At 42.9% G+C, this 13,647-nt stretch overlaps 1 protein-coding gene across 1 annotated transcript in view; it reads left to right on the forward strand.

Moving 5' to 3' along the window:
* LOC129711927 (collagen alpha-1(III) chain-like) overlaps positions 1-13,647 on the forward strand; it is a 40,960-nt gene that overhangs the window by 3,634 nt on the left and 23,679 nt on the right. Inside the window, exons 5-20 of the mRNA XM_055659955.1 lie at positions 203-310; positions 804-857; positions 1,930-2,037; positions 2,730-2,783; positions 3,652-3,705; positions 4,619-4,672; positions 5,997-6,050; positions 7,921-8,028; positions 8,959-9,012; positions 9,134-9,187; positions 9,273-9,326; positions 11,311-11,364; positions 11,483-11,536; positions 12,259-12,312; positions 13,126-13,179; positions 13,274-13,327. Of these exons, the coding sequence (XP_055515930.1) occupies positions 203-310; positions 804-857; positions 1,930-2,037; positions 2,730-2,783; positions 3,652-3,705; positions 4,619-4,672; positions 5,997-6,050; positions 7,921-8,028; positions 8,959-9,012; positions 9,134-9,187; positions 9,273-9,326; positions 11,311-11,364; positions 11,483-11,536; positions 12,259-12,312; positions 13,126-13,179; positions 13,274-13,327 (1,026 nt within the window). The remainder of the gene's footprint in view (positions 1-202; positions 311-803; positions 858-1,929; positions 2,038-2,729; positions 2,784-3,651; positions 3,706-4,618; positions 4,673-5,996; positions 6,051-7,920; positions 8,029-8,958; positions 9,013-9,133; positions 9,188-9,272; positions 9,327-11,310; positions 11,365-11,482; positions 11,537-12,258; positions 12,313-13,125; positions 13,180-13,273; positions 13,328-13,647) is intronic.

A 13,647-nucleotide genomic window follows, 5' to 3' on the forward strand; every position in this document is an offset into this window, starting at 1 on the left:
CCACTGTTGTGCTTCATCAAGACAGTCTGGTGACAAAAGTTTCGCCAAAACCCTGAGCCCAACTGAACTCTGCTCCCTTTCCCCCTCAAAATTACAAAATGCCTAATATGTTCTTTTCAACTCATTAATAAGTGCATTCAGCTTCTAATTCCTCGTAACATCACTTTAGAAATCTGAATTGAACAATGATTTGTTTTCAAAGGGTGATCGTGGAGACCTGGGAATTCCTGGTCCTGAAGGAATTAAAGGAGAACAAGGAGATGAAGGATTACCAGGACCTCCAGGAGAGAGGGGCGAGCCAGGAATACAGGTAATGCGGGGGAGGGGCGGGGGGAATATTTGGCACAAATGCCATCATGAGAATACCAGTAGAGGAAAAACCCATCAGATCACTTTCATGCTCAATTATCTCTTATAAGGCAGATACAATTGAGATGGTTAATAAATGTTAACTGGATCCTGAATGTGTTGAGAATTCTAAATGTCAAATCAAACTGTGAAAATGACATGTGAAAATTGGTTTAGATAGTACAGGAAAGCCAGCAGGTCAAATTAAGTTAAGCCAATGTGAGAATTGGTTCTGGTTTTACCCGCAAGTCAGCAGGTCAAATTAAGTCAAGTTGAGTTTATTGTCACATGCTCAAGTACAGTAAGGTACAGGTACAATGAGAATCGTTGACGCATAGACTCAGACAACACACAACATACATTATACATAAATTACACACAAATTTTACAAGACGGTGTAAAGATAAAAGTCGTGCTGAAATACACATCGCCTTTTGTGTGTTTCTGTTTGACAGGGAGAAGTTGGGACCAAAGGTGATGAAGGAGATCTTGGGCTAACAGGACAAAAGGTAAAGTTGTCATTGCTATATGCACTGTGGTAATCAAATACACCGTATAATAGTTCCGACATGAACCCTCTTTATTTCCATTGTCACAATCTTAAAGTTGTAGTTCCCTGAAAATGGGAACACAAATAGAAAGTGTGGTGGAGGCGGCAAACGGCAGCTGGACTTCACCGGCACAGCACAAAGTCACGCCGTCAGATTGTAACTGTACAAGATGTTGGTTTTAAGCACCTCCCACCCTCTGTATTAAAAAAACTTGCTTTGTAAATCTAGTTTAACCTTTCCCCATCCCACTTTAGTGGGATGGGGAAAGGTTAAACTAGATTTACAAAGCAAGTTTTTTAATGCTATATTTGCTATAAGATATTCCCTCTGGTATTTGCCATTTCCACCCTTGGGGAATAAGACTCTCTCCATGCTCTCTCTATCTCTCATAATTGTATGCACTTTTATCTGGTCTCCACTCAGTCTCCAAAGCTCCAGAGAAAACAATCCAAGTGTCCAGCCCCTCCTTCTAGCCAAAACTCTCTCATCCCTGATGATCTTCTGAATCCTCCATAAATCTTCCACATCCTTCCTGCAATGGGGTTGCAGAGGTGGGGGTTAATATGGGCATTTTGTAAAATGTATTGAGCAGAACAAACTGTGTTGGGGACAATGGAATCAGCAAAAAAATAGTAACTTACATTGGCCTTATGCATGTTGCTGTTAGTTTACGTTCAAATATCATTGACCTAAATATATATCCATTTAAAATTGAAAATAGATACAAAATGCTGGAGTAACTCAACGGGTCTCTGAAGGCAGCGTCTCTGAATAACAAGGATGGGTGATATTTCGAGTCGGAACTCTTTTTCATTTAAAATTGGCCTGCTCTGGTGTATTAATTTCTAATGATTCCATTTCGACAACGAAGCTGTTCAAAATATGATGATTAACGTGGAATCCTTCGGTGTTTGTACTTGGTTGTTGGCAGTGTATAATATTTGAAACAAGAAGTATTGAAAATGAATTAAATTCTGCAAACCTGCCTTGCGGAAGATGGTGTGTATCACTGACATTTTCTGTCTTTCAGGGAGTCATTGGGTCAGTTGGCCCACCCGCTACTTTCGGGTCCATTGGGGCTACAGGAGAGGCAGGCAGACCAGGGCCGAAGGGACAAAAGGGAGAGCCTAATCTGATGGTGAGAACCCTTCTGCTGCTACCACCTCATTAGACATTGTCGGACTTGGTCTGCCCAGAGCTTCTTACCCACAATTAGTTTAGTGCTTGTCACTTGTACCGAGTTACAGCGAAAAACCTTTTTGTTGCATGCTATGCAGTCAGCAGAAAGAGTGAAATGATCAGAATCAAGCCATCCACAGTGTACAGATACAGGATAAAGGGAATAATATTTTGTACAAAGTAAAGACAGATTAAAGAACAGTCAATACCCAACCGATAACCAAGTCTTTTAGCAGACAGCTTAATTCTTCTTCTTGCATATGGCGTGCACAGCCTAAAGTTGTAGGACAACTTGTTCTATTTGATCTTATTTGATTGTGCACACCAGGTTGATTGCATTCGTCGAAACAGGTGACGGCTGCAATCTCCCACCCCACAGCGTAATCTGATCCTCTTACACCTACTTTAACTTCAATTTAGTTTTTAATCTAAAAATTAAAAGTTAGTCATCCTTTATCCTGGTTGGGCTGTTTCAGAATTGAAATCCTTTCTGTGTATCTCATTAACATTTACAGAAAGTCAAGGTAATGTGAAATACAATAGACCATAGTTCACAACACGGATCCCACAACTCCCATTTGCTCACTGCTGAAGCCTGACCCAGTCACTTGATTCATTGACAATGTTCACTGATGTGTTCTTGTTCAACAGGGGGCTGTCGGTTTAATTGGCATTCCAGGTCTAATCGGAGACCGTGGGCAAACTGTAAGTACCGGGCAGCTTTTTATCTCGTAGCATCCTACAGCAGTCCATCATGCAGCACAGAAGCAGCCCCTTCAGCCCACTCAGTCTTAGTTTTGCCGTGCAGCACGGAAACAGGCCCTTCGGCCCATCATGTCCGCACCGACCAACGATCTCCGCACGTTAACACTATCCTACACACACTAGGGACAATTTTTACAATTTTACCAAGCAAATTAACCTACAAACCTGTACGTCTTTGGAGTGTGGGAGGAAACCTGAGCTCCTGGGGAAAACCCACGCGGGTCACAGGGAGGACGTACAAACTCTGTACAGACAGCATCCGTAGTTAGGATTGAACCCATGTCTCTGGTGATCTGAGGCAACAACTCTACTGCTGCGCCATCATGCAGTCCATGCCTTGTTTCACACATTCAAGCTTGGATGGAAGATATTCACATGTATTGCAAATATTATGGCTGGATGATGTTTCACACATATCACTGGGTTGCACTGTGGGCCCAGCAGTTAGTGCCACTGCCTCACCACTCCAGGGACCTGGTTGAAGCCAGACCCCCCAGTCCTGTCTGTGTGGAGTTTGCATGTTCTCCCCATGACGGTGTGTGTTTCCTTTGAGGACTCCAGATTCTTCCCACCTACCAGAAATGTGCTGACACCATCCACTAAGGAACGTTTCAGTGTTGGGAAGTGGCAGAATTAACCAGACATGTGCAAGATAACAACTTGATGGAAAGATGGAGGGGAGGGGGGGGAGGGGGGGAGGGGGGAATGGGTTATTCGGCTGGGAGTCAGCTTGCACCCAGTGAACCAAAGGGCCTCTCTTATTGCCATAATAAGCAAAAAAGGCATTCAGTGTACATCCATTTTACAGGGTGAGATGGGGAGGCCTGGAACACCTGGAGAAGATGGCCCTCGAGGAGAAAAGGTAATCCTACAATAATGTTTCTTGGCAAATGATAATGAAACCGTTCTAATTCCTTGCTACTTATTGGCCAATGCTGTAAATACAGGCAGTGTATTACACTAAAACAGAATGCTGCAGGTACTGGAAGCGTGATTGATTGCAGCAAGCGCTGGAAATGTTCAGCAGATCATGTGGAGAGACAATAGAATTGGTGTTTCAGGTGTCATTTCAGCGCAGTTGGCTAGTTCAGATAGAAAACTGATCAACCAACATGGATAACTATTACAGATGCTGCCTTACGATCCCAAATATTCTGTTATATTTTGTATTTCAGCCTCTGTAATGTTTTGCTTCTCCGCTGTATTCTCCCAGCTCAGCAGTGGAACACTGTGGATCACTTCTTGCACTGACATATCATTGTTTTCTACATGTGTTTCGACCAATATTTTGTCTTGTGCATAGTCTTTTTCCTTTACAATTTGTGTAATTTATGTAGTTTATGTATAATTTATGATGTTGCGAGCTGACTTAGCCCAAGTGCCTGTGATGCTGCTGCAAGCAAGGTTTTCTATTGTGTCTCTATCTCACCGTACTTGTGCAGATGACAATTAACTCAATGTTGATGAAGGAACTGCAGATGCTGGTTTATACCAAAGGTAGACACAAAATGCTAGAGTAACTCAGCGGGCCAGGCAGCATCTAGTTTTCTCCATTGATGCTGCCTGTCCTACTGAATTACTCCAGCATTTTGTGACAATAAACCAACTTGACTTTACTTGACATGACTTAGGCCAAGTTGCATTAGGTTTAACAATGATGTTTGATGTCCATGTACATTTCCTAATGAAGCATTGACCTCACTTACTGATTATAACATGGCATGGATACTTCCACCAAGTTGATGTACTTTTTCTTCACTTGGTTCTTTTGTCAGGGTGAATTTGGACCTGTTGGAATTCCTGGACCAAGTGGTGGCACGGGACCAGAGGTGGGGAGGAACTTCTATTAAACAAACATTATTGAGCCTTTGTGAAATCCAGTGATACTTAATGTGGTTGACAGGAGCATCTTAAACCAGGAAATGATGGAATGAGTCTAACTTTCAGTGGTGAGATGGAAAGTAAGAGGAATATGCTGAGATTTGAGGTTTGAGGTGCCATCTCCAAAGCAATTGTCATTTTGCAGGGCTCCTGTAACACTGGAGTATTCTGTGCTGGTTTAAAGAAGGCTTGATGCACTTAGGCTCAAGGTTGAGGCAGTCTCCTGTCTTCTCCTCTTCCTCGGCAGTCCCTGTGGATCAAGGATGACCCACTCGGGTTCTGTAGGTTCTGAGGAGGCCAGTGTGGGGACCACAGACTCTGCATCAGAGAGAGCAGGAGGTGGCTGATGAGAGAGTGGTGATGGGTTTGTGAGGTGGGGCATTGCTTCCTCTAGTTACACGGTTCCCATGTGCTCACCATGATTGGCCGTGAGGTTCTCAAAACCATCCTATGAGCTCCTTCTTCATTTAAAGATTTTTTTTTAAATATTTTTATTAGAAACAAACATATTATGGTAAAATATAATTACATATTATAGTAAAAACTTAACACGTATATCAATCATACATTATTAAAATTTTCAATTGTGGATTGATTCTGCTTCTAGTTTTTTTTTATATAGATAGTAAATAAGAGAGAAAGAGAGGAAAAAAAGAATTGCAAATGTCAAAAAAGAAAAAAGATTGGAATGATTTACTAATAATACGTCATTGGAGATAGGTTCGTAAATTATAAAGTATAACTTTTCATCTAATCCTGAGTTCAAGCTTCAGTTATATTTCCGTGCCGAGCCAATCTATCCCTTCAAATAGTTAATGAATGGAGACCATATTTTAACAAAAAGTCTCCTTCTTCATTTTGAACGATCATGGGCTAGAAATATCCCTGTGAGGGGTGACGCAGTGGCCAGTAGTAGAGATGTTGCCTTACGACACCAAGAACCCAGATTCAATCCGGTGCTGTCTGTGTGGAGTTTGTACGTTCTCCCTGTGACCACGTAGGTTTTCTCCAGATGACCTGGTTTGCTCCTACACTCCAAAGACCACCCATAGGTTTGTAGGTTAATTGGCTTCGGTAAAATTGTAAAATTATCCCTAGTGTGTAGGATTAGTGTTAGTGTATGTGTGACTGCAGATTGGCACAGACTGTTGGCCAAATGGACTGTTTCCGCGCTGTTTCTCTACAGTCTAAACTTGCTTTTTTGTTTAATGCAAAACTGGCGGGTAGCTATCATTTTGCCACCAGCTTAAAGGTTTTCTTCTAAATAACTAGGGGTTACCTGGTGAAAAAGGAGGTGCGGGAGACGCTGGCAACCCCGGATCCGTTGTAAGTATGTCCCATCATTGAGAGTGAAAAGGATTTTAAGTTTCAACAATCACCAAAGCAGTTAACTTCCATTGAACCTATCTTTAGAGGGCACCTTTTTGAAAGGAGGGTGAGAGCGGTTGTTTTTTTACTCACTCTCTCTCTCTCTCTCTCCCTCCTCCCTCCTCCCTCTCCGACTCCCCCTCTCCGTCTCTGTCTCCCCCTCTCCGTCTCTGTCTCCCCCTCTCCGTCTCTGTCTCCCCGTCTCCGTCTCCCCCCCCCCCCCCCCCCCCCCCCCTCCCCCCTCCATCTCCGTCACTCACAAACTCTCAGGGAGCTACAGTAGCCAGGATGTTTGGGCATCTTGCCATCTCTGTAAATGATTGTGGTTTCACTGCTGTGGTCAGTTAATGGCCAGGGGGGAGGACAGGCAGATGGTGAATGTAGTTTGAGGTTTCTAGCAACAGTCGGGAGACATCTAGAGTCAAAATGTGTTTGAAGACTGAGACAGAATGGTCTAATTACGCCACGGATAAATTGGCTCAAACTTCTGGAAAATGACACATCCTAAGTTCCATTTGGTTGATCTTTTCGACATGAATAATTGCAGATGATGGTGTATAAAAAAAAAATTCAAAAAAATACAAAAATGCTGGAGTAAGTCAGCAGGTCGGGCAGCCTCTCTGCAGAACATGGACAGAAGGAAGTCTGAAGAAAGGTCCTATCCATGAAACGTTGCCTATCCATGATCTCCAGATTGAGGTAGTGCAAGATAGATACATAAGTAGAGTACAGAATATACTGTGTAGGAAGGAACTGCAGATGCTGGTTTAAATCAAAAATAGACACAAAAAACTGGAGTAACTCAGCGAGACAGGCAGCATCTCTGAAGAGAAGGAATGGGTGGCGTTTCGAGTCAAGACCCTTCTTCAGACTTACAGAATATACAGTCACAGCTACAGAGAAAGTGCAATAAAAAAGTGCATGGGCTGGAACGAGGTGGATCAGGAATCCATCCTTAACATGAGAGTTCCATTGATAACAGTGGAGAAGAGTCTGTTCTGGAGTCTGGACATTGCACACATTAAACATGCAACATATGATTCAATTGCTCCTCTTATACAACTCTCGTATAATCAACGATGCGATTACTTGTGGAGGCAATCGGTAGATTTTTCACCTGCTTATTGTATGAACCAGTATTTATTTCTGGAATAACATTGTAAAAGAGGTGTATTCCATTACTTTTCAGTTGCAAGTTGAACATTGTAGCCTTGCATTGAGATTCCCAGTCGACCCTCTGGGTTATTTGGAGGTGTGCGTGGTTGTGGGTGTGGGGCGAAGGGTGGGTGTGTGGCCTGGACTGTGTCTAGTGAGGGAGGGTAGGAATCAGATACAGGAGGAAAGCGGGGTCAGCAACAAAGTGGGGTTACAATGAGAGATGAGGCCAAGGGATTCGCAGTAGATAAGGATATTGCTTCCTGCAGGTTCACCTTCCCCAGTTTGCCACTGAGGGAGGAGGCCCTACTTGCCCTGGCTACTCCTCCATTACAATGCATCCCAAGTTCCCTCACAAAGCTCCAAAATAGCTTTGGGTATGGAATCAAGGCATGCCATGTGTCACACACACAATTGGTGTTAGGGTCACATTGGCAACTCACAACACGATGTACACAGTTTAATTTTTTGAGTAATACTTATCGATCTGGAAGCGGTTGCATTTGTACTTTGCTGTAAAAAAACCCATTAATTTTCAACTCCAGGACAATGGGATTTATGCAAATCCATTAATGGGCAAATACGAGAACAATACTGTACCAATATATCATTACAAATAAGTGCGTCGCCTGCATTTTCTTACACATCTGTTGTTTAAAATCAAACGATGCAGGGCCCATCTGGTCCGGTGAGATCGAGAGGTTCACCAGGCCCTAAAGGTGAAATCGGACTGCAGGGAATGAAGGGGGAGCGTGGTCTCGAGGGCAATGCAGGGCCTCTGGTAAGTTCCCTGCCTTTCCAATTCCCTAGTGCACCTACACATGGGAAAATCTGCTAACTTGGTGAAGATTATTGTGATTAGATTTTTTATTTCTAGCCTTAACTTCACATTGATCAGCTTTGATGAAAGGACCTGTTTCTTCAGTACGTTTAAAACATATATTTGTGTTTGAATTGCATTCAGTGGATTTGTTTGATGTTTAAATTGACTGCCAATAAAGGCATGGGGAATAAACAGAGTCCCTGGATTGAAGTTTTTCTGAGTTTACACGGGTCATAACGTTGAAACAGAACTCGATATTTTTACAACATTAAACCTGTTCAACTGTCGAGGCGCCTTTATTACAGTAATTAAATCTCAATGGCCAAGTGGAGAAACCAAACCAGCCACGATACAATGGTTTAACAGGACGACAAATAAAACTACAGATGCTGGAATCTAAGCTGAAATGTTAGAAGAACTCAGCCAGTCAAGATGAAAGTCTTTGACCCAAAATATTAACTAGATTCTCCCTCCACAGAGGCTGCTTGACAAGCTGAGTTCTTCCAGCATTTCTGAATTTGGTATCGATTGGCAAAGCAGGCTGAGGGGCTGGATACCAACCTCTGATCCTAATTTCTTTGTAAATGTGGGTAAATGCCTTATCTTCACTTCATATTCCAATATTTTCCCTTATTCTTATTGCCTTATTTTCCCCAGTGACCACTCTCTTTCCCCTTCATTGTTATTATGACAAGTTTATGACAAGTCAGGAGTTAACACGGTGAACATTTCTTGCACTCTCACCGTTACAAGCGTATTCTTCTTCAGATGGGAGACCCAGAACTGTGCTCAATGTTCCAGGGCCCTATGTTTCTATTTACTATAACTTAGTTTCACTAGTTCAAATCAACATTTTGAAAGATTAACTAATGAAATGCACATTTTCAGGGGCCAGATGGAATGCCTGGAGATAGAGGAGCAGCAGGTGATCCAGGGATGGAGGTTGGTGGTGACATTGAAATCCTTGCTTCAGCAAAGAAATGTAAATGTCAACTGTATTTTACAATATTGCTCCCCCCTTTATTATATATTCACCATTGGAAACTTATTGCTTCAATGTTAGGGTTCCATGGGTGAGCAAGGACCGCAGGGCAAAGCTGGACTTCCAGGCAAAACAGTAAGGAATACTTATTTGTTAAATTAAAACATCAATAGCCATTTCTCTGCCGCATTTAAAAAATGTGATTTGTTTCCACCTTCAGGGTCCGGGAGGTCAACAAGGTTTTGAAGGCAGGACGGGGGTCAAAGGAGAAAAGGTGAACTAATTGCAGAGAATGAGCAAACTACTGAGAGGACGCAAAGTGTTGGAGTAACTCAGCAGGTATAGCATCTCTGCAGAACGTGGATAGGACCTAGAGGATGGCTCCATCCATGTTCTCCAGAGATGCCGCCAGACCTGCTGAGTTACTCCAGCACTTTGTGTCCTTTTGTGTAAACCAGCAACTGCAGTTCCTTGTAGTACTGAGTACAATGGACTGAGAGTGCCAACTCAATTTACAAATTTGCAGAAGACACCACCATTGTGGGCCGGATATCAAATATTGATGAGTCGGAGTACAGGAAGGAGATTGAGAACCTCTGATGTCGAGACAACAAACCTTTCCCTCATTCTCTCAAGGCCAGCACCATGGCAGACAGGGAGAGGCTTCAGAGGGTAACCAGGACAGCGCAGAGGATCATTGGCTGCCCTCTCCCCTCCCTGATGGACATCTACACCTCCCGCTGCCTTAGCAGGGCAAAGAATATCATCAAAGACAGCTCCCATCCTGCGTTTGGACTGTTCGACCTGCTGCCCTCTGGAAGGCGCTATAGGTGCATCAAATCCAGGACAAACAGACTCAGGAATAGTTGCTTTCCGAGAATTATATCTACTATAAATTCAAATTCACACATGCACTGACTACACCGCCCAACACGGACTTCCATCTGTATATATGTATATATGTATGCAGCGCCGCAGAATTTGTGCACCTATTTATTCCCCCCCCCCCCCCCCCCCCCCATCTCCCTTCTGTTTTTTGTTTTTTCTGTTTCTTGTTTTTTGTGCTAAATTGTATGTATGCACTGAGTACGAGCAGCTTTCAGTTTCACTGTACATGTATAGTGACAATAAATGGCATATCATATCATATCATGATCAAGAATGAATTACATCCTGGCCACTCCCTCTTCTCCCCTCTCCCATCAGGCAAAAGGTATAGAAGTGTGAAAACGCACGCCTCCAGATTCAGGGACAGTTTCTTCCCAGCTGTTATCAGACAACTGAGCCATCCTACCACAACCAGAGAGCAGTCCTGAACCACTGTCGGACAATCTTTGATCGGACTTTACTGGCTTTACGTTGCACTAGATGTTATTCCCTTATCATGTATCTGTACACTGTGAATGGCTCGATTGTAATCATGCTTTCTGCTGGCTGGTTAGCATACAACAAAAGCTTTTCACTGTACCTCGGTACCCATGACAATAAACAAAACTGAAACTGAACCTGAGCACAAACACATTTCATTAACGCAATGCCCGAGAGGTTACTGTTCCACATCTCCCACTGACCAGTGAGCAACTCTGGAACTGTGCTGCTTCTAAGCACATGGTGCCAGCTCACACTGGGCCATTCGCACCACCCTGGCTCCTTGCCTGAATGAGCTTGACATCCAGTGACACTTTGCCCACCATCTGACTGGTACATTGGTATTGATATAGATTTATTATTGTCCATGTACCGGAATACAGTGAAAAACTTTGTTTTGCATGCTGCCCAGGCAAATCCTACCATGCATGAGCACATCCGGTAATGCAAAAGAGAAAATAAGGGTGCAGAATAGAGAAAATGCAGATTTAAAAAATGTGCCAGGGCTGCAAAGAGATAGATTGGAATATCGAGGTTTATCAGAGGACTGTTGTAGAAACTGATAACAGCAGGGAAGAAGCTGAAGATAAACACAAAGAGCTGGAGTAACTCAGCGGGTCAGACAGCATCTCTGGCGAAAAGGAATAAGTGACATTTCAGGTTGAGACCCTTCTTCAGATCACTGATTCTGGCTTTTAAGTTATCGCATATTCTGCCTCATGGGAGTGGGGGGAGGATGACTGGGATGTTAATGGGTCTTCCTGATCCAGCTGTACCATGTGATTGCCAGGAGCTGGCACAGGATCAATGGGCAGAACCTCCTCTTTGTTGCTGCAACTATTCTAGGCATCTGTGAACTGCGGTTAATATTATTTATATTTATATTTCAGGGGGACAGTGGGGTTGATGGAGTTGCAGGAGACCCAGGGAATCCCGGAAGAGCGGTAGGTGTCAACACACGACCTATAAATTCCTCACACTTTGAAACGACTCGCATTTCCCTGGTGCGAAATGTCGTACCCTGTTAATAATACCCTGGGGACATTCTCTTCCATCTTCCAGGGGAGAAGAGGAAAGGCTGGACCAAGAGGACTACGGGGGAAAAAGGGCTTAAAGGTAAGCACTGGGTTTTGTTTACTAGAAAGTCTTCAAGATTCAAGTCAAACTTTCTGCTGAGAAAGAATGGCCATAGTTAAGAACTTGATCAGAAAAGTCCTCATGCCATCCTGGTGCCCAGTGATGTGTACCTTGATATTCAGAGTGAAGCCCCTGAGAAGGCATCAGGATATAATTTTCAGAGTAATTGGTGTACTGGAGGAACTACGACAAAACATAGAACAAGACATACTGCAAAGATTCAAAACCAAGGACAAAAACTGAACAAATTTGATCCTTGGTATACACAGTATAAATGCCCAGCAGGAGAAACTGGTAAAGGAACATTTACTGATGTTCCTTTTCTTATAGTTCTTTATGTAATGAAGTGAGCATTAGATCCACTGGTTCGTTCCACCCCTGAAGCCCATTGCAACCATATTTCATCAATGCAGTTCAATGCATTTTTACTGTTTGCAATAGAGAACGAATTTCCACCTTTTTCTGTTCCAGATTTTAAGTATGACTATTTAGTCTTTAAAATTGCAGGGATTACATGGATGGGCTGATGCATTTCAGTAATGTAGCGTTATTGTTCTTTGTATCTACACTTGCGTGAATCATTGTTCCAGCGGTTGGCGCTCCTGACCTTGGGCTTGTGAGCAACGTATAATCCCCCCAAATGAACCTTCACTGTCTTTGCTAATGCAGGGAAACACTGACTGACCATTTCTGCATTGCAGGGCCCAAGAGGTGACAGAGGACCAGCGGGCTTTCCTGGATCAGTCGGATCTTCTGTAAGTCACAGCTCACCAACACAGTGGTGGATAAATTTTTTCACGGGGGCTCAATGACAGGGTCCAATTCCCCTGCATTACTTCTGAAGAAATGTTTCACAGGAATTAAATCGTGTGGGGGGGATTGATTACCAGATTGATCAATTACAAGATTGGTTGATTACAAGATTGACTGGGACCTGCTCTGTCGAATTTTCCATTTGCTGTTATTCAAACTGGAGTGGTGGAAACTGCAGTTTGTTCCAACTTAAAAGTAATTTTCAATCAACTGGCCAGCGTGTGTGACCCAGTTTCTTGACAAAACTATTTCTGAACAAATTTCTAAACTTCAAATTGGCAGGTTGCTATTTTACCTGATTTCAGGTTCTGCTATAAACCGCTGTGCTACCACATAACGTTATAGTGTAGTATATCAGATTCTGTGCATCACCTCAACTGTTCTTGGTTAGTACTGGTGTCAGAGGTTATGCGGAGAAGGCAGGATAATGGGGTTAGGAGGGAGAGGTAGATCCACTATGATTGAATGACAGGGTGGACTTAATGGGCAAATGGCCTAATTCTACTCCTATCACTTATGAACATGATAGGAAAGATATAGAGGGATATGGGCTAAACACAAGAAAATGGAATAGCATAGGAAGGCACCTTGGTTGGTATGGATAAATTGGGACCAAGGCCTGTTTTCCTGCTGTAAAACTCTATGATACCATCTGAACACCCACAGAGGAATACTTTTATTGTATTATATTAAAAATAACAATGAAGTCTGCAATTGTAAGCCTGATAATCACAGTAAATGATGTTGTTTTATAGGGAATTTCAGGAGTAAATGGTAAAACAGGAAGGCCAAGGCTGAAGGGTCAGAAGGTAAATTGTTGCAACTTTGTGAAACAACGTTCTGATTGAACCGTCAGGAATTTTCACTTAACATCACCACTGCTCACTTTTCTCTGTGTCACAGGGATCCGGAGGAGATGCAGGAACATCAGGACCTCGTGGAGACCCAGGCAAAAAGGTATGTGGAGTTTTCCATGCTGTTCATAAGGCCATACGTGTTAGGAACAGAATTAGCCCATTCGGCCCATCAAGTCTACTCCACCATTCAATCATGGCTGATCTATCTATTCTCCTGCCTTCTCCCCATAACCCCTGACACCCGTACTAATCAAATCAAATCAAATCTATTCATATCTATTCTGTTCATATCTAAAATATTCTATGTATAGATCAGCAAAACATCTGAATTAAACACAAAAGTAAAACTGACAAGGTAGTAGATTGCAAACCAAAGACATACAGGTTGGTAGGTTAATTGGCCAACTGTAAATATCCCTT

Source organism: Leucoraja erinacea, chromosome 31 (genome assembly GCF_028641065.1).
Source record: "Leucoraja erinacea ecotype New England chromosome 31, Leri_hhj_1, whole genome shotgun sequence".
NCBI classification, from domain to species: domain Eukaryota; kingdom Metazoa; phylum Chordata; class Chondrichthyes; order Rajiformes; family Rajidae; genus Leucoraja; species Leucoraja erinaceus.